Here is a 21,834-nt window from a genome sequence, read left to right as displayed (position 1 = left end):
TGATGTGCAAATACCAACACCATATTTTTCACTCTTTGAATTAGTTTAGGTTCCTTCGAACAAGAATGCTATTGGACACTGCAATATTTCCTCTCAGTTTGTCTAGTTCCTTGGCCATCGCTTAGGGCTTCTACAGAAAACGTACCTCTCAGCAGCGTTTAGTTCTGGATACAGACCACTAGGTCATTCTAACCAGTCTGTATGTGTTTCTCCCCCTATCAAATGTAGCAGCAGAAAGACACTCAGCATCATCTGGGCTATTAGAAAGGAGAAGAAGGTAACAGGCATAGAGCATCTCTCCCCCACCAGGCTCTGGGGGGCTCCCTACTTCACGTTTACATTATCACATGCATCCTTCTCAGTAGTCCTGGATTGTTGGCAGCATTTCTCAGATGAGGAAGCATTTCTCAGATGAGGAAGCTAAGTCTTAGAAAAATTAAAAAACTTGACCATGGTCACCCAGCTAGCAGAAGGCCAGGTTCAATGCCAGCGATGTTCCCAAAGCCTGTGACTTTTCCTTTATATTACACTGAATCAGGTGGCACTCCAGCATCTAAAACCTCCGATTTTCTACAGGTCTGTAAGGCCATCAACCCTTACTAGGGACCTGGCGGAAAAAAGAACGTGACTGGGATGCCCCACCAAACACTGCTCCAGCCCACGGCAGGCTCTGAGTGGAAGATTTCCTTGAGTCACTCCCATAAAGAATGTTCTCCGGGAACCTAGCACTAACGATGTCAACGATATATGAAATGGTTGAGCCAGGAGTGAAAGTGTGTTCTTAAAAATAACGAAAGTCAATGCATCAAAGCCTGCCACCAGGAAGTGGGAGAATGAGAAAGAATTAGATGACCTGCCCCAAACCTTCTTTATCTCATTTGTAAAACAGGCACAGTAAATGCTCACGTTGAGAAAATGTTCTGAGACTGGCATAAGCTCACATGTGCAGAGCTGCCGGCTCAGTCTGTGATACGGGGCACGTGCACAAGTGAGGTTTGGTGGATCCAAGTCCAAAAAGCCATTTTACTGCAAATTAGTAGAACTCAGCACATCATCCCTATTTTCAAAATGTATTTTGCAAGGCTTTCTGGTATTTATCAGGAGACATTCATCATTGTCTCAGCATGACCTGCAGCAAATCTAGGTCACATGAAGTTAAAATGTACCTTGTATTCCAATGTCACAACCCCTCTTCCGTTCTAAGGCAAGAAGAAAAATATACATATATTCCTAAATGAACACATCAACCTAAACAGAGCCAAACGGTTGCAAGACAGAAGGCAGTGAAGGAAACGGACTTCTTTGTTCTGCAAGAATAATATTCTGAGCATGAGGAATGCCCAGAGGTGACAAAGGAGAAACAGAATGGGCACTGGGGGTCATGTAACAGGGTGACAGCAGGCGTGATTTATGACACGGTTGCACGAGGGTACAGACTCACGGGGCTTTGTAGGACAAAGCAGGGAAGGGAGGCAAGATGCCCTCACACCCCTCCCTGCAGCCAGGGAAGAGATGAAGATAAATGGACCCAGACACAGAAGGAAAGAAATCTGATTAAACATGAGTGATAAAATTCTCAGGATAGAGTTGGGATTTCAGAGAAAAACAGACTGATGTTTTGTGAGATTCTAGAATGTTAACCAAGGAAATCTATCTATCAGGGGAAAAAATAATTGAGACAGGGAAGATATGTTTGCAATACAGACACCTAAAAAGAGGAAACACAGCAGAAAGGGAGGAGAGAGCTGCAGATCCCAGCTGTCACGCGCCAGCGAGTCACCTGTGCCTGGAGGTGCCCGGAGGCTCCTGTGTACCCATGCTACCTACCCCGAAAAAAGCCAACATAGAAACTAACATTTCAGAGCTGAAATCAGCTGGAGAGAGACTATCACAGGTCAAACAGCTCCTTGGCAATCTGTGGTCACCAGAATTCTTTTATTCAAACTACCCTAAACAAAAATATCTTGATTCATTTTCAAGGGCCCAAGTGGTGTGCAAAGTGAGAAGACACACACTAGGGAATTTGATCCATACCCTTCCAAGTCTTTTTTTTTTTTTTTTTACATCTTTATTGCAGTATAATTGCTTTACAATGGTGTGTTAGTTTCTGCTTTATAACAAAGTGAATCAGTTATACATACACGTATGTTCCCATATCTCTTCCCTCTTGTGTCTCCCTCCTTCCCACCCTCCCTATCCCACCCCTCTAGGTGGTCACAAAGCACTGAGCTGATCTCCCTGTGCTATGCGGCTGCTTCCCACTAGCTATCTACCTTACATTTGGTAGTGTATATATGTCCATGCCACTCTCTTGCTTTGTCACAGCTTACCCCTCCCCCTCCCCATATCCTCAAGTCCATTCTCTAGTAGGTCTGTGTCTTTATTCCCATCTTACCCCTAGGTTCTTCATGATATTTTTTTTTTCTTAAATTCCTTAAGGTCACCCAGGAGGCATTCTCGATCTCTTCACCCCTGAGGCAGCACCAGATTGTCCTCTAGAGAAGGACTTCCTGACTATCAGGTCCCTTTTGTCTTATGGCTGAAAGGGGGTTGGGATCTGGGAAGGACATCTACCTCTGTGAGCTGCACACCAACTCCTGCTCACACAGCCTTGATTTCTGGTAAAATAGGATCAAGCCTCCAAAAGCAGACAGGGGAAGGCAGGCAATGCCTAGCAGCAGAGGTGTCCACTGAGAGGGCAGTAGGGTTTGCCAAGGGGAAGGATGGAGTCAGGACGTGTAGATGGTTATTAGAAGCAACTTATGTCGGGACCAGCTTGTGCTATGAGAGCACACCCTCCAAGGACCTGCCTCTCCCTTTCTTTAGGTTTTTCCTTTTTGAATATGACCCCCATGGGACCAAGAACCTGGTCAAGATTCTTGTGGAAACTGTCCATAACCCTCAGGTTTTCTTGAACAAAGCCCATTCACAAAATATTCTGTTAACAAGAGCACTTTGATAGGTATATAACTAAACTATGATTTCATGGAAATGTTCTAGAAGACTTTCTATACAATTGATCATTTTTTTATTAAAACTGTTGTTTAAAGTCTTAATTGTTTTAAAGAAAAAACAATGGGGCAATAGCTTATTATGAAGATACGAACAATCATTTATGGAACCCCTCTGTGTGAGGTGCTAAGGTACAAAGGTGAGTAAGCAAAGCCCATGCACTCAAGAAGTCTAAAGTCGTGCTCTCTGGGTCCTACCATCTCTGCCTTTTAAACAAAGGAAGAATGGGATGCACCCCCTGGGAATCACTGGACCCAGGTCCCGCGACCACACCTAAACGGTTCCCACCTTTTAAATAATCCCGTCCTCCTGCTAGAGGCGTATTATCTAACTACTGCCAATTTCCGTGTCCCCTCTGGACGCCCGCAATAACTTTCTGCTGGTATCCTTCATTCAGGGTACCGGGGTTCTGGTAACTGTCCTCTCCCCAGCCCCTCCCTTGGTGACTGTCTTGAACTCACTCAACGCACTGTCCTGCCTTTGGATATGAGCACACCAGAAGGGCATCTCTAGCCCACGCCTCTCTGGGCTCCGCCCCCTGGGCTGGCCCCTGGGGGTCCTCACCCTCCAACAGAGAGGTAGAAAGACTTGATTAGGAAGAAGCTCTGAGGACAAAGCCCCACCCTACCCCCATCCCTCTCCTTTGCTGCCCCATACCCCTTGGCTGGGGGCAAATTCACCTCTGCGCCACTTTAGCCCTGCTCTGCCTGGAGCAACATGGACAAAGGGTTTCGTCAAGTTCTTCCCTGCTTCTCAGACCTTTCTGCTCTCTGGGTCACAACCTCAAGGTTATTGTGGCGGGGTGGGGGTGGGGGTACGGTGGGAGCGGCAACCATCCAGTGGTGTAAGTTCTAAACTTGGAAGTCATTCAGAAACCACCTTCTCGTTCATACCCATTATCCACTTCATCCATTTTTACCTACTTCATTGTCCCTCAGACCTATTTATTGCTCATTTTTCTCCACTGCCGTCACCCTCATCCAAGGCCACACTCTTTCAGTTGATAAAAGCAATGTTCACATATGAGGTATGGGGCAGTCATTCCGCTTCTGGCTTAATTTGATAGCCCGTTTGTGGCTCTCACACCTACTTTACACATCTGCTTTAGTTATTAAAGGGTGAACTGACCAGAAGTAAAGAATGTCCATGTTAAAAATAAAGATGAAACGCCGCCCTTCCTGGGACACCCATGCCCGTGCTCCTTCCATGATAAGACCCCCTTCCCAGGCGCCAAGGCCATACTGACTCGCTGTGTGCGTGCCGATCTGGTGTCTTGAAAACCTAAAGGAATGTATCCCTGACTTGTTTGATGTTCTTTGTTCTGACAAGACATAAAACTGTGCTGAAAACCATGCTTCTCCAGAGCAGTTTGTCAGAGTAATCTAAGAGCTGCCCTCTGGGCTGTAGCCCTCAGTAATCTAAGAGCTGCCCTCTGGGCTGTAGCCCTCAGTAATCTAAGAGCTGCCCTCTGGGCTGTAGCCCTCAGTAATCTAAGAGCTGCCCTCTGGGCTGTAGCCCTCAGTAATCTAAGAGCTGCCCTCTGGGCTATAGCCCTCAGCTTGGCTCAAACAAAACTCTTCTACTCCTATGATAGACTGTTTATGGTTGATTTACATGGACACAGGAAACGATTGAAAGTCTGATACCTGACAGTTCAAAGTAGACGAGACTCTTCTTTCCATCAATCCATCCTCTGCACCTCACCGCACGGCTTCTAGCCGTGCTGGCTTTCTTGTTATTCCTTAAACGCTGTGATGTCTCTGACTGCAGACGCTTTGCATACGCTGTTCCATCTGCCTGGAATTCTCCTGTCTCCCCTCACTGCTCTGACTAATCCTTACTCAGAGAAGACCTCCCTGATGCCAAAGACCTTGTGATTTTCCCATTCTCTACTTTTCCACTACGTTCCTTCATTTAGATATCTGTGTGACTTTTTACATTAGCGTCCATTTCCCACACTATCCTGTAAACACTGTAAACAGAAACTGTATCTGTTTCATTAGCTATTAAATTCTCCGTAATTAACACAGCACCTGACTCTTGATAGATAGCCAATTAATATGAAATAGAAAGTAAATGAAGAATATATAGTAATTCAGAGCTCAGAGTCGAGAGCTAAACTGTACTGTTTGAACCTTGGCTGTATCACTTACAAGGTGTACGATTTTGGGTGAGATACTTGACCAAAGCTTCGGTTTTCACATCTTTTTATTTATTTATTTATTTATTTTGTGGTACGCGGGCCTCTCACTGTTGTGGCCTCTCCCGTTGCAGAGCACAGGCTCCGGACGTGCAGGCCTAGGGGCCATGGCTCACGGGCCCAGCCGCTCTGCGGCATGTGGGATCTTCCCGGACCAGGGCTTAAACCCATGTCCCCTGCATCAGCAGGCGGACTCTCAACCACTGCGCCACCAGGGAAGCCCTTCACATCTTTTTAAGATGGAGACAATGAAGATTCCTACTTGCACTTGTAAAGTTCAAATGAAATAAATACCAAGTATTTAGTAAAGGGCCTGACACATAAAAAGGGCTTAATAAGTCATCTGCTAAGGAGAGGATATATCCAATGATAACAATATAATAATGGGATTACAGAGTACAGGAGGAGGCCACAAGGTTTACAGTAATCAAACACCCATGACACTACCTCCACCTTAAAAAAATTACTTCCATAGCTGTCATTTTGGGGAATTCTTTCCTCTCCTCTGAATCAGATTCTAGATGGAAGTAATAACTATGATATATATATTTTTTAGTATAAATGAGCTTCAGTACCAGAGTCCCAAGCTACAGACCTTGTCGCTGACCTAGGAAGTTGTATACAGCTTAAGTGCATACTAGACACTCACATCTGTGTTTTCATTTAAATTATCATCTGTGTGTTTGTTTAACAAAAGTGTTACTGCCCTGTTGGGCACAGTTTGGAGAGGAACTACTAGGTTTTTCAGGACATATCATTGATCTGTAGTGACAAGAAAAGATATTCTACATCAGGGCTGTCTCAGAAAACTCAGGAGTCCTGGTTACCATAAATTCAGTTTGGTGGGAAGATGGCAGAAGAAACAAACCATCTTCATTGTTTCCACAGTGTGGCAGACTTCAAACTGATTCTTACAACATAACCCGTTCATAAATTTCAATCTATCCTATTGAAAGAAACAAAACAAAATAGCAACAAAGTTCCCGTTCAGGGGTTGGGAACGATACCCTACAACCTTCAACCTGCTGGGCCCTAAACAAAACGAAACTCTGGAAATGAAGAGAAGACAAGGCAGCTTTAGAGTCTGGAATGTACCAAAGGGATCATTCCTATGAGTAGGGAGAGGGATGACAACTCACCTCCTCCTTCGCCAGAATCATCCACTTCACACAGGGGTGGGCAAACATTTCCTGTGTGGCGGCCAGAGAGTAAACATTGCAGGCCTTGTGGGACAGAGAGTCCTCCACTGCAACTACTCAATTCCACTGTGTGATGTGAAGAGAGCTCTAGACAGTATGGAGAGCATTGAGTATGGCTGTGTTCCAATAAGGCTTTATTTATGAGCATTAATTTTTGAACTCCATGTAATTTTCATGTCACGATGTATTATTCTTCTTTTGATTTTTTCCAAACACTTAAAAACGTAAAAACCCTTCTTCACTTGCAGATCTTACAAAATAAGTAGTGGCTGCATTTGGCCGGTGGCTATGTTCTGACCCCTGGCTTAAGACACATAAATAAATATTAAGTCACACCTATGGATTTCCTAATTGCTCTTCGAGTCTTCCAGATGTGAACAGCAGGCCTGCCCCTAACTGGAAGATAGAAGGTCGTATATTGCACTGCAGAGATGAAAGAATGGAACTAATAGACAAATAAGTTTTTTAAATCCCATGAAGGAACATTTTACACACACTTTACGGTTTATTACACAGCTTCGCAAACAGGAAGCTTCTAAACAAGCAGGGCAGTGCTTGTAATCCCTGATTATAAAACTATGGCAGTGAAGGTTTAGAAAGTTCAAAGCAATGCTGTAAAACTAATAGGCTGCTGAGCCGGGGAAAGAATCCCCACTTCTAGCTCTAAATGTGCCACTGGAAGCCAAGACGCAGCATCCTCAGTAGATGCACCCCTCTTTGAGAATTGCCCATGAATCCAGCAGCAGACCAGTCGAGAAAATGGAAAATGTTGACAAAGTAAACGTCAATATTATGCACAGTATGGGTCTGTACCTTTGTCTACCATCCAATCTCCACTTTTGTCTCTACTGCTGTGCTGGGAGAATACTGTCCCCCCAAATTCAGGTCCACCTCGGACATGTGGCCTTATTTGGAAATAGGGTCTTTTCAGATGTAATTACGATGATGTCACACTGGATTATAACAAGCGCTGAATCTAATGACTGGGGTCTTTTTTCGAAGAGGAGAGGACACCCAGAGATACACACAGGGAAGAAAGCAGACGGGTGTGACTCAGCCGCAAGTCAGGGTACACCAAGCGCTCTCAGCAGCCACCAGCAGCTGGGAGAGAAGCATGGACCTGACTTTCAGTCACAGCCTCCAGAGGGAGGTCCTGCCTACACCTTGACTTCAGATTTGTAGCCTCCAGAACTGGGAGAGAATAAATTTCTATTGTTGTGAGCCAAGCAGTTTGTGGTCATTTGTTACAGCAGCCCAAGGAGATGAACACAGCCACCCACTAGCACTTTGTATCTAGAAATACCTTTGAATATTGTTTCCCTGAAGACATCACTCATGTCGAGGCCACACTCAGAAGAGGCCTTTCCCACCCTTCTTCATTAGTATCATCCACATCCCACCCTTCAAGAATCAGCTCAGGGTCACTTTCTCCAGGAAACACTGTCCTGCCCTGTCCTGCCAGGAGAGATCGGGGACCCCTCCCCTGTGCCCAGATGGTAATGAGAAAAGAAATTTTCACATATTGAGGTATGGGAAAGTCATTCTGGCTTATACAGGAGTTAACGTGAATTTTATGCTAACTAAAACAGCCTGTTTGTGGCCTATCAAACCTACACTGTACATCTGCATTTTTTTTTTTTTTTAAGATGTTGGGGGTAGGAGTTTATTAATTAATTTATTTATTTTGGCTGTGTTGGGTCTTCGTTTCTGCGCGAGGGCTTTCTCTAGTTGCGGCAAGCGGGGGCCACTCTTCATCACGGTGCGCGGGCCTCTCACTATCGCGGCCTCTCTTGTTGTGGAGCACAGGCTCCAGATGCGCAGGCTCAGTAGTTATGGCTCACGGGCCTAGTTGCTCCGTGGCATGTGGGATCTTCCCAGACCAGGGCTTGAACCTGTGTCCCCTGCATTGGCAGGCCGATTCTCAACCACTGCGCCACCAGGGAAGCCCCATCTGCTTTAATTATTAAAGAAAAGGGCACAGTGACCAAAAGTAAAGAATGTCCATGTTAAAAATAAAGATGAAATGTCTCCATTCCTGGGACACCAATGCTCGTGCTCCTTCCATAAGACCCCCTTCCCAGGCGCCAAGGCCATACTGACTCACTGTGTTATGTGGTGGTGGGTTTTCTTCTTCTGTTTTTTTTTTTTTCTGAAACCTTGACGGAAGGTATCCTGATCTGTTTGATGCTCTTAGTTCTGACGTGACATAAAACTGTGCTGAGGGCTTCCCTGGTGGCGCAGTGGTTGAGAGTCCGCCTGCCGATGCAGGGGACACGGGTTCGTGCCCCGGTCCAGGAGGATCCCACATGCCGCAGAGCGGCTGAGCCCGTGAGCCATGGCCGCTGAGCCTGCGCGTCCGGAGCCTGTGCTCCGCCACGGGAGAGGCCACAACAGTGAGAGGCCCATGTACCGCAAAAAAAACTGTGCTGAAAACCGAGCTTCTCTGGAGCAGTTCCTCAGAGTTGTCTGAGAGGCTGTCTTCTGGGCTCAAATAAAACTCTTTGCTATTCCTATTATAGATTGTTTCTTGATTATTTTTGTTGATGGTAGCCTGGACACATGTTTAGGGTAGTGCCTAGCACACTGTATGAAAAGACATGATTTGCACATTGAAGCCCCGACTAGATCCTGATTTCTGTTGAGGAAGGTTCCATGCCCTTCCATCTTTGTGCCCCCAAAACTTAGTAGATGCTCACCACCTGTCTCTGGGAGTGGCATGGTTAGCTAGTTTGCAGGGCCAGAGGGAATTTTATTTTGTTGGGTTTTATGTTTTCCTAGCCTTGTCTCTGCCACTCACCAGCTGTAAGACCAGAGTCAAATGCCTTAATCTCGATTTCAGTTTGCTTCCCTATGGGGATAATGCTAGCTCTTGCCTTATACAGGAGGTGTGAGGATGAAATGTGTTGATGTGTATAAAGCATTTAGAACTTAAGTGGGAAGCACCTGATAAGTGCCAGTTACTATTATTACTTTGCCCCAGAACAGCAATATTCTCTGGCTATGGACCCAGCAATGGCTTCCATGACTCCAAATAAGATACAATTTCAAGATACGCGGAAGAAGCCCAGGAATAAGATTTAGGGAAGCTGGGAGGGTCTTATTCTCAGGCCTGACAAATTTGGACAAGTCATGGTACTTATTTGGGCCTTATTTTCACCTTTGTAATTACGGGGTGGGAGGGAGGGTATATCAAGTCCTCCCAACCTGAAACCCAGGATATTTAGGGGCCTGTGAACGTGATAATGGAGGTTCTCAAACTGCGCTGAATAGTTCAGACCTAAGGGAAACCATATAAATATTTAGGAGTGATAAGTTCAATCACACTAACCAAATGTCAAGTTTCCCCACTTAGAAGAAATTGCATTAATTCCATGTAAACACACTATTTAATACCAACTGGCAATTTGGGTTGGCAGTTTATCTTTACAGAATGAAAATAAAAGTAAAATTAAATCACCTTTTTAACTTAAAAGTGCTATTTCCCGGGGCTTCCCTGGTGGCGCAGTGGTTGAGAGTCTGCCTGCCGATGCAGGGGACACGGGTTCGTGCCCCGGTCCGGGAGGATCCCACATGCCGCGGAGCGGCTGGGCCCGTGAGCCATGGCCGCTGAGCCTGCGCGTCCGGAGCCTGTGCTCTGCAACGCGAGAGGCCACAACAGTGAGAGGCCCGCATACCGAAGGAAAAAAAAAAGTGCTATTTCCCAAGCAGACATTTTTTTTTTCAAAGCATGTGACCCATGAGTGAGAAGACCATTGGTAGAATACCGAGGCTCTCGGTGGACTAGATAATCTTTAAAGTCCTTTTTGGCTGTAATGCCCGTGGGATTCCTGAACATTTCTCTAAGGCAATCAACTCTAACAATTTATTTCGCATTTAATTTTACTCTGTGGCCTCAAGGGGACAATGTCCTGCTCTAAAATTTCAGGGAAAAAACACAGAATACCCAAATGAGGATTCTACAGAGTAAAGCAGGGAATTTAAAATGCTGGAAAGGCCAGAAGACAGAAATGAAAATAAGTTTTTAAAAAGCAACGACAACAAAAGGTCAAATGACCTGGAATAGAAATGGCAATGGCCCTGGGAAAAATAACAGGCGCTTCTGTTCATCTGTAGGTAAATTCAGAGTTACTGTGTATTCCCAGGCTGCCATTACCCATCAATTTTAGGGATCACTGTAGGCCCAAGGTTCATGTGTGGTCAGGGTTTGGAAAATCAACAACAAGTTTTCTATTTTCAGAAACACTCCTTTTGTTGGATATTCAGGGCAGGCATAAAAGTGTTCTCAATCAAGTAACACTAGGAACCAAACCACAGACCCTGGGAGCAGGGGAGGTGGAGAATGGGCAAGACTGGAGAGGCAAGTGGACCAAAGTATTACATCCTCCCAAGATCACAGGTGCTGGTGGAGAGAGGATCAGTAATAACAATGCCTGCAGAGGGACTTCCCTGGTGGTCCAGTGGTTAAGAGTCCGCCTTCCAATGCAGGGGACGTGGGTTCGACCCCTGGTCGGGTAACTAGGATCCCTCATGCTGCAGGGCAACTAAGCCCACGCGCTGCAACTAGAGAGCTCACGTGCCGCAACTAGAGAGAAGCCCGTGCACTGCAAGCTCAACTAAGACCCGAAACAGCCAAATAAAAAATAATAATAATGCCTTCAGAAAGCACTTTGCAAACAAAGTGCTATATAAACGGGTTAGTTCAGTTGAGTCTTAGGATGAACCTGTACTTTAGAGATTCTTACCCTCATCCCCATTTTACCACCCTGTGGAAATAAACAACCACCAAATGGGAACAAGAAAGGCTATAGCAAGACAGCCAGCCAACATCACCTGCATTTGGAGGAGACTCAAAGGCAAGCAGAGAAGTGGAGAGGAGCTTCGTAATGGAAAAGGGGTAGGTTTCACCCGTGCCCTGATTGGAGGCTGTTGGCCTGGGGAAACTGCAGGTGGGCCATCTAGAATGGGACAACCTATGTGATTGGTTAGGGGTACATATTTGGCTTTTTCTGGTTGGTCCTAAGTTGGAAACAGGGACAGAAATTAGGGAAGCTGCCAGCTATTCATCAGGCCTGGCCATTCGAGGCCTATTGTTACAGGGCTATTTTTTGACTTCCTGGGTTGTCACTAGAGAGGTGGTCTGACTTCCTACAAGTCTGACTCACAGCAGGCAGGCTTCTGGGCCAGTTACTGGATATCAATGGGTTGGTTTTCTGGACTGGTTGCTGCAGGTTGTGGGTCAAAGTTCTACTTTTAGATATGTTCTGGCCATTGTCGATTTGTGTATTTAGTCTTTCAACCCTTAGGTGTGAGTCTGTACCAGAGAACATTGGCCCAAATAGTTACCAACATCAACTCTCAGGGCCCTGGAGAGGGGCTGGGGGTACCTTCCGCACAGCATCCAACGCATCAAGACGCCTAATGGAAATGATCTCTTCCTCCTGTGAAAAGTCCATACAGCCTATTACGGCATCAACCATCTCTTTCAAAAAGTGAGATCATTATGTTGCTTTTCCTACTTACTTATTTGCTTCCAGACAATGAGTAACAAGTCATAGAAAATGATTCAATCAACAAATCACTGGCAGAGCTAAGTCTTCAAAATCCAGGAAAAGGTTCTCAAAGGGGCCTTTGGTAAAGTACCTTTGCAAACACTTCTTTCTGTAAAATCTGAACTTCTTCCCCTCTATCAACTGACCCCAAGGAGTCTGGCAGAACCGGAGCCTGAGTGGGGTGAAACATGCATCCGACCAGAGCAGCAAAGATCGTGTCCTCAAGGCCACAGCTGGAGTCACAGCGCCCCTTTCTGTTTGCTTGTGAAGGGGAGCAGAAATACCCCCTCCCCAAAATAAGCCACTTTGGCATATTGATTTTTTTTAATGAAGCTACTTAAGAAACAGCAAGGTCCAAGAAGGATACTCTGACCATCCTTTGTCCCCCTGAAAGCAGGAAATAAATCTCCCATGTAAAAGGCACCTTCCCTGTACCAGGAGGTAGACAGACATCCGTATCACCAAAGATACGGAATTCAGGGGGGGAGAAGCCTGTATAAACCAACCTTGTTATTCCTTCACTAATTTGCTACCCCAAGCCCAAAAGCCTTTGTCGTGTCAATTACTCACAAATTGATTGCTTTGCTTCTTTGTCTAAAAAGCATAAAAGTTGCCTGTTTTGGTCACCTCCTTGAGTCTCCTATCTTTGGGGCTCCCACGTGTATGAAAGGAAATTTGTTCTTCTGTTCATGTGTTTTATGTCATTTTAATTATTCGACCAGCCAAGGAACCTAGAAAGGAAAGGTTTTCCTCCCCTACACCTGATGGATTACTCACTAGGAGCTCAGATATCAGTGCAACATTCATGATTAGAATTTGAGTGGATAGAAAATAATCTGTGTTCAAAGAGCTAACTGTCAAATGTCCGTGAATCCTATCGTTTCTGACTCTCAGGATTAGACGCTAAATGGCTATTGAATAAAGGCATACATCACTGAATAATTTCAGAGGAAATAAAAAACCTCATTCTGTTCTCTCTGTTAATAGACAGCTGATGGAGGGCGGGACTCCAACGTGGTTACAGGATTCTGAGATCACATAAAAGCTGACTTAGGCCAACTGTCCTGTGTCTTAATAGGTTCTTTGGCCAGGGATGCACCCAAGAAAACACCTGCCCTCCCCCATTCTCATGTCTCCATCTGGTACCACCCATCCAAGCCCAAAGACCCCAGCTCACATGCCAAACCTGCAGTAACACCTTCCCTGGTCGGATGGCCCTGGCATGACTCACCCGCCATTTGTCTCCATGGGGCTTTGTACAAATGTTAACAAACACCTACACTGTGGCATCAGAGCTATTTTTTATACAATGTTAACCTCTCTCATTATATTTAAGTCTCTTTAAAGCCACAGGTCTGTGGCTTACGTGTCTCTGTTTCCTCAGTGGGCAGTAAAGAAAAATCCACCGCACCCAGATGAGTCTATATGCAAGCACCTCATTCTGTGATGCTAGACACAGGCTCAGAATCTGTGGACCCTGCCAGCTCTGCTGCTTGCTCCCTTTGGTCACATGCAGTTACCTTTCTCTCTCTGTTTCTTCTGTGACAACACACAAGTACAGTTTTTGTCCAGTCTCTTTGATGATCATGTATTAATTTTTAATAAGACTGGCATCATATGGCAGCAGAAGGGAAACAGGATCACAAGCCCAGCGAGAGTGTGGGGTGTGAACGCTACATCCTCAGCCTCTCAGCCCTCAAAGGGTGAGGAGTTTCTGTGTTTCATCGGCAGTTTTTATCACGGAGGGTCTCTGCCATGGGTGGATAAGCATATTCCACTCATTAGGAAAAGGGTCCCCTGGTGGGAGGAAGCAATATTTCTCTCATCAGTCTTGGCCTTGGCCTGGCTAAGGGAACCCCTTTGCTCTGACATTAAACCCTCAGAGCAACTTTCTAATTGTCATTTGTCTCCCTAAGTAAACATTCCCTCAGGGAAAAGTGACGCTGATCAAAGCCCTGAATATTTTTGTTTGCAAGATGTGCACAACTTTCATTATAAATGAACAAATGGCATTCTGCTTTACACACCAAAGGAAACATACATTATGTAGAAAGCAAAGCATCTGATCTTTCTGACAGGTTTGCCCTTAGGTCATGTCTTCTGAAGGTGCCCGCCTCCCCTCAGCCAGCCTCTGTCTGTCTCAGCCCCTCTGTCTGTTCTTTTCTATGTGAGGTCCCAGCACAGTACCATCAAAAATCTCCCAACCCCATACTGGCAAGTTCTGGCAGGAAAAAAGGAAAAGACTTGCTTACATGTCATATTTTCTGTAATATTTAATGTGAACGATTTCAACTCACTTAGCTTTCCCACTAAGCTGGACATAACTGCAATTCCCAGACCTGCAAAGTTTTTAGCAAACAGAACAAATTATCCAAGGATAACATGTGGCATCAGATACTCACATTCTCTGATCGGAGCCTCTTTGCGGGACACCCACCGTCCCTGGGGTGAAGCATGTAGTATAGTCGGACTTTACTGGCATGTTTTCGACTCTGGGAAGAAAAAGCAGAAGCAGATACTGTGAAAGAGAAGGCATTCTGAATCCTTGGACACATAGCCAGTGACTGCAAATGCCCAAAAGGACTTTGCTTAGAAAACACTTGAAACAACAAGATTCTCACTGCAGAGCACAGAGAACTACATTCAATATCCTATGGTAAACCATAATGGAAAAGAATATTTTAAAAAGAAGGTATATATGTGTGTAACTGAATCACTTATCTACACAGCAGAAATTAACACTTTATAAATCAACTACACTTCAATTAAAAAATATTAAAACTGAAAAAAAAGAAAACACTTGAGCAGGTTCCTATGGGTCCCATGGGGTGAAGTTTCAGATAGGTTAAGTGACTTGCCCAAGGTCATCAAGCCAATAAAATTTCAGGATTAGAAAACAGAGTTAATGAAGAAAGGTGAAACCATCGGGATCTTTTTTTTTTTTTTCCTTTTTTGCGGTACGCGGGCCTCTCACTGTTGCGGCCTCTCCCGTTGCGGAGCACAGGCTCCAGACGCGCAGGCTCAGCGGCCATGGCTCACGGGCCCAGCCGCTCCGCGGCACGTGGGATCCTCCCGGACCGGGACACGAACCCGCGTCCCCTGCATCGTTAGGCGGACTCTCAACCACTGCGCCACCAGGGAAGCCCACCATTGGGATCTTTTAGCCTGGAGTGAATGTTTAATTGTCTTCAAAGGTAAGACCAGGTCAGCAGAGGGAATAATACAAGGATCAACTGTGTTGAAGAGCTAGGTCCCCAGCCCCTCTCTCACTGCAGCTGCCCTGCCCTAAGGAGCCAGGGACAACGCCGCCCTGGGATGGCGACACGCACACGGCACCTCCAACCAAAGCCTGATCAGAGCCAAGCTCCCCGCAAGCAGGCAGATGCAACTGAACGAATCAAGCCCCACCTCCTGCAGGCTAGCAGGACTATGAATTCCATCTGTCCTGACTGCTCTGTGTCCAGTGTGGAGAAACCGACCCCTTCCTTATTTACTTATTTATTTTTTGCCTTTTCTGGGTTATTTTTTTTTCTTATTTATTTATTTTTATTGGGGTATAGTTGCTTTACAATGTTGTGTTAGTTTCTGCTGTACAGTGAAGCAACTCAGCTATATGTATCCCTATATCCCCTCCCTCTTGGACCTCCTTCCCATCCCCCATCCCACCCATCTAGGTCACCACAGAGCACCGAGCTGAGCTCCCTGTGCTATACAGCAGGTTCCTACTAGCTGTTTTACACATGGTAGTATATATATGTCAATCCCAATCTCCCAGTTCATCCCACCCCCATGTCCACATCACCCCCATGTCCACACGTCCGTTCTGTACGTCTGCGTCTCTATTCCTGCCCTTCTTATTTCCATCTTTCCTCCCTTGCTGAAGTGAGAGCCCATCCAAACTCCCCTCATCTCTAAACAACACTGCAGTTCTAACTTCTAAGTTGCTACCTGAGGCAGGATGATGGGCTGAAAACACCAATAAAAGAGTCAGAAGTTCAGAACCCCAGTTCCAGCCCTACCACTTTCTAGCTGCATGATATTGAACAAGTCGTGATATCGAACAAGTCGTGATATCGAACAAGTCGTGATATCGAACAAGTCACTTACTCTAATTCGTAGCCAAAACGAGTGTCACTTTCTCCATGTACAAAATGAACACAATGATATTTATTAGGGTTTCCATGAGAATCAAATGGGACATTGTATAGGAAACACTGTAAGCCACATAACGCTAAACATCGCTCACTGCAGACTGCATCAGTCCTAACTTCGAGTTCTATGTGATCTCCATAATATGAATTCTCCTTGAATCCTTTGCTACCGGATTCCAAGTCCCCCATCCCCTTCCTTTACTCAGAGATTTTTTTCCTTCTTTTCCAGTCCTTGGTTCCACTTGTCATTCTTTACAATTGGGTTCTAGCCAATCTCCTGAATAATGGTTTGCCTTCATGGATTAGCCGCAAAGGCAAAGTGATTTTCAGAGAACACACAGCAAATTGCATCTTGTTTACAGGACGTAGTGTAAATCCTTTCTGTCTGGTTCTCCTCATTTATCACTTTTTTAATTGCTTCATTTTTCCTGGCGCCCGAAGACTGTGCTTCCAAACAGTTCCTGGACCCTTCTAAGGTCTTTAACTGGGTTTTAAAGTGCTATCGGAACATGAAAAATACTAGAGACGTAAAAAAGTCCTGAAGTGTGATTTTAAAATATATTTATAGTCCTTTCTAGGTTGTATCTTAAGTTTTGTTTGTTTGTTTTGCTGTACGCAGGCCTCTCACTGTTGTGGCCTCTCCCGTCGCGGAGCACAGGCTCCGGACGCGCAGGCTCAGCGGCCATGGCCCACGGGCCCAGCCGCTCCGTGGCATGTGGGATCTTCCCGGACCGGGGCACGAACCCGTGTCCCCTGCATCCGCAGGCGGACTCTCAACCACTGCGCCACCAGGGAAGCACTACCTTAAGTTTTAATCAAGGTTATCTGGAGTCTTGTTTGCCTGGAAGATTGGTAGGACAGAGAAATGGAACCCTATATGAACCCGTGTCAGGTGATTTAAACATCATTGTTTAGTTTCTGCATATTTTTGAGAATGATGCCATGCAAACTAGCACTTCTCCTTTTGCAGATAAATATGTTGATTCCTAAAATGTGTACACCTTTCCTACAGGATTGTGGGGTTTTTGGAGGTAAGGGGTAGTGGGAATATTAGGAATACTGCTATAGTCTAAAAAATAATAAAATGAAAAGAAGATGTCGGGCTTCCCTGGTGGCGCAGTGGTTGAGAGTCTGCCTGCTGATGCAGGGGACACGAGTTCATGCCCTGGTCCGGGAAGATCCCACATGCCGCAGACCGGCTGGGCCCGTGAGCCATGGCCGCTAAGCCTGCGCGTCCGGAGCCTGTGCTCCGCAACGGGAGAGGCCACAACAGTGAGAGGCCTGCATACGGCAAAAAAAAAAAAACCAAAAAACAAAACAAAACAAACAAAAAAAAAGAAGATGTCAAAATCTCCAGGACGGTGAACGTGGCCACAGAGCCTGGCTGGTGAAGAGCACACACAGAAGGTAGTTGGTGAAAAGACAAAGTGATAACAGCGTGAGCTCAAATGGGGCTGAAGTAGGTTTTCAATTTTGCATTTGTTACCATAGAAGAACTTCTTATCACAGTCCTTGCAGCATCGATCTACCCAGGGAACAAAATCATGGCAAAATTGGAAATCTCATAATGCATCCTGTTTTGTGCTTGGGCTTTTTTTTCCTCTTTCCTAAAATAAACCATTTCTTTCAAAAAGACTATTTCCAGCAAAGACAGAGTTCACTAGGCTATTTACTTGCAGTTTGACAAAACTAGTAAAAACCCATTAGCTGGAAGAAAAAAAAAAAGGGAGTAAAAGGGCAGCTCGGGTATGAAGCCGTTAGTGATAAGCGATGCTGGGTTCGACGAGCCTTCTTCGTGATTTTGTTCATTGAAGCCTAGTTTCTCTCCTTCAGCTTCCCAGCCTCCAGGTTTGATGGAAGGACTGCCTTGCCCCAGTGTCTGGGTGAAAAGAAACAGAGTCTTGGCAAACACAACCTGATTGTAGATTGATGGGGGAGGCGTGCTGGCTCACCATTTAGCCGCATCCGTTCTGCCTGGTTCTCTTTTCCCCCTGCTGCTTTTTCCAGGCTGGAGACACGGCCTCCCCACCCTGACTTCAGGCAGGAAGTAACAACCCCAATGACAGTCCACTCCCCAGTGAGAGGAGCACGGAGTCCCAGTGAGTCTGATTCAAACCCAAAGCCACAAATCATGTTGGTTGACAAAGGGAAAGAGGTTCCCAGCAGAATGTTCCAGGTGCTCTCAGCTCGCCCTGCCTCAGCCCTGGAGCTCTCCAGCAGCCCTCCCCTTTCTTCCTGGTACACTCACCCCTTTGTCCTGACAGGACACTGAGTCACCTACTGCATCTTCCTCCAAATGACTTCTCTTAACTACCCTCCTCTCAGCTTCCCTTAACCATCTGAAATTGCTTGGAATTTGGCACCGAAACTCCATTCCATTTATTCTAAAAACAAAACCTTCCCCATAAAAAGTTACAGTTAAATTTGAGCAAAGATGTTCATTGCGGCATTATCGAAATAGGAACAAAAAATAAATAAATAAATTGGGAGACAGCTACATTTTTGACAACAGGGGATGGGTTCAAGCCGCCGTCGATGCCCTTATGTTCAATTGGAAATGGAAAAAATGCTTTCTACGTAATGAATGTTGGATGGAAAATGCTAAACTCAGAATGGCTTGTGTATATGTCCATGCCTCTCTCTCGCTTTGTCACAGCTTACCCTTCCCCCGATGACAATTAAATAAAAATTCATAAGTATACCAAGAAGAAGTGGCAAGGGAAAAGGAAAAAAGCATGATTTATTAGGGTAGAAGGAGGCGGGATGGTTTTCCTTCTTAATTTTTATAACAGATTCATCTTTAACATAAAAATAATAATAACTTCACAATGCTCAAGCCTTTGTAATTCCTCATTAAGTCTACTTTATATGCAAAATTGTAATTAGTAAAAAGCATCACTGATCTGGAATGCGTTTAACATATACTGATATAACTGACCACATTTCCATCTACCCTTATCAACATTCAAAATGCATATTTTTTTCATTGCCATAATTGTTATTTAGAGGAGCCTACTTAACCCAAGGGTAGCACGTGCTACTTCAAAACTGAAAACTTGATTTTGGTACGTACAAATTCAATGGTAAATATGTGTACTTTTCACAGTGTGGTCACTTTAGCTTTCTGTGTGTGTGAATGGAGATTACAGCAGCGGTCCCCAGCCTTTTTGGCACCAGTGACCGGTTTCGTGGAAGACAATTTTTCCACGGACTGGGGTCGGGGAGGGGGTGGGGAAAATGGGACTGTTCCGGCGGTAATGCGAGCCATGGGGAGCGGCAGAAGTAGCTTCGCTGGCTTGCCCACCACTCACCTCCTGCTGTGCGGCCCTGTCCCTAGCGGGCTGTGGACCGCTGGATTATGGGATGGTAAGTGCTGTCCAGACAACCAAACTGAGAAGCCCTGGAAGAAAGCTACTTCTGAAACTGACTTATGTCATCCAAATAAACACGAACAATAGCAAGCCCTTAGGACTTTTTCAAAGATGCATTAAGATCTAAAATTTACACTGCTTTTAAGAGCTTAAAAAGCCAACTGAAAGGAGCTTAAAAGAAAAATATATATACCTTATATGTTAAATGTATACCTTACAGAGTTCCAAGAGGGAAAAGGACCATTCCTTTCAGGGGAAAAAAACATGAAAAAGGAATTACAATCTCTTTCAGTTGCACTCAGCATCAAACCCAGGTTCTTTCTTGCATTAATATTCGCATTCTAAGCAAAAGTCATTACTTTCATTCAAACCACATCAACTTTAAGTTTCCCAGATAGGCCAGAAATGACCAACTCTTCCATTTTAATTAAAGCCTTTGCCCCCATTGCTGGGCATTGTGCGTGGGCAGACCTATCTGCAGATTAGTTTCCTTGGCTGAAACAATCTCTTGGCACTGTAAGAAACAGTCTAAAGTGGAAATTCAGGCCAGCCTTCTCTTTGCAGGGATAAAGAACGAGACCAACCTCTATTTCAGATCTATTGCTGTGAAAGGAGAGGGCGAAACACATAGAAATAGAACGGCTCTCTGCTTCACCTAAATAACCATCTTCCATTATCACACATTCCTTAAAAAACTCGCAACTCACATTTGCTTCCAACAAGGCTACTGATTTCTGGTCTCATAAAATGTGGCGGTAACAAAGCAACTTTGTATTTGCATAATGTTCCTAGCAGCCTTCAAAGTCCTTTCACATTTATCCTCTCATTTTATCCTCCAATCACAGCTATGAGGCTGGCAGGAGATGCGTTATTTCAAATAAGCGTTAAGATCCATTGCTGATTTCCTAGTTAAATCTTCACCATCTTATTTCATCATAGGTATCTAATTATACCTCTTCCAGAAACCAGCGAACATAAGCCAAGAACTACAAGAAAAAAGAAAACCTGGAACAGACTGATCATTACAGAAGAGTGATTCTCACATGCCACCAATTGTTGAGGTATTTACACTCGTTCTAGGGTAAAGAGCAGCTGATTAGAGCAGAGACAAAACATACCAAAGGTTTAACTCCCCAGCTGCCCAAGAATGTCTGCGCGATGTGAGATGGGGGTTCCATCTCTCAGGAAGGAGGAGAGGTTGCCCTGGCAGATCCCCACTTAACATTCTGAAGCTGAGGTCCCAGGGCTGAGCCCCAGAAAAACTGGGGGGCAACTTCACTAGAAAGTCAAGGTTAAATGCAGATGAACCAAGAGAAACCATGAGTCTCGGAGATTCCCTCTGATGATTAGGGATCTTTCCCAGATTGGTGCACCCGGATTGGTTGGATACAGAAACCTATAGTGGAAGATGGACCAACTGGAAATCTAGGAAGAGAAGACTGACCCCCTAAAGAAAGGCTTTACCGACACAGAGAAGGAAGAAATAAAACTCCTCTGCCCAAGGCCCCAAGGCAAGATGGCCTACTCAGGCTGCTGGGCTACTGAAATGGTCTGTCATCCAGTCCTACAGCTGAAATTGGATCAGAAGATCCTAAGAAGTTTGGGGTGGACTCTGAAAGGATCCAAGGCTGGTCCACACACACTGGGGACGTGCGGCAGGCCTTAAACTGATGAGTGGTGCACAGAAAAAAATTCCATGACACAAAAGAAGACATTGAAAAAATTCTCAAGGAAGAGACATCAAGGAATTTTATCTTTGCAAAATATTTACCAACAATAAATAGAAGTAAGTTTTAAGTGGCATGTTGTATTGGGCCATTTAATTTCAGAAAATATGGACTGAGGATTAAAGCTCAAAGATGAGATAAGACAACTGATTAAGATCTGAGTTAATAAAGCTATTAAAAATATCACAGCTTAATGTGGAAGACCTTTCACAGCAGGGCAAGAGCAGAATCAATACTGCAGGTCAGTGTGAAGTCCAGATAGAGTCACTTCCTAGACTGCAGAAGAATTAGGATAAAGAAGTAGGAAAAAAATGATATTGGAGAGCTGACATATGAAAGACCAGGACAAATATAGTGCAGCTTTAGCTGTAGAAAAAATAGACAAAACAATTGGAATAGGAAAAGACTCCCAAAATAGACCCAATAGTTTGGGACCAAAAAGAAAACTAGGAAAATATATCCAACTTTGTGATTGGAAAGTCTTCTAAACAACAAAGCAAAAGAAGCAGTACTGATAGATATAGCTAAATATATACATATACATATATATATATATATGTATGTTTGTAATCTGAAATACATAAATGTAAGAGGCAAACCACACAGTAGGAAAATACCTGCAATA

General features: G+C 44.8%; 1 protein-coding gene across 1 annotated transcript in view; it reads right to left on the bottom strand.

The window, feature by feature from the left end:
- The window catches only part of ZMAT4 (zinc finger matrin-type 4), a 342,313-nt gene that overhangs the window by 195,377 nt on the left and 125,102 nt on the right, over positions 1-21,834 (bottom strand). Inside the window, exon 3 of the mRNA XM_060001109.1 lies at positions 14,363-14,452. Within this exon, the coding sequence (XP_059857092.1) occupies positions 14,363-14,452 (90 nt within the window). The remainder of the gene's footprint in view (positions 1-14,362; positions 14,453-21,834) is intronic.

Source organism: Delphinus delphis, chromosome 21 (assembly GCF_949987515.2).
Source record: "Delphinus delphis chromosome 21, mDelDel1.2, whole genome shotgun sequence".
NCBI lineage: Eukaryota > Metazoa > Chordata > Mammalia > Artiodactyla > Delphinidae > Delphinus > Delphinus delphis.
This window is presented reverse-complemented; position numbering and strand designations above follow the sequence as displayed.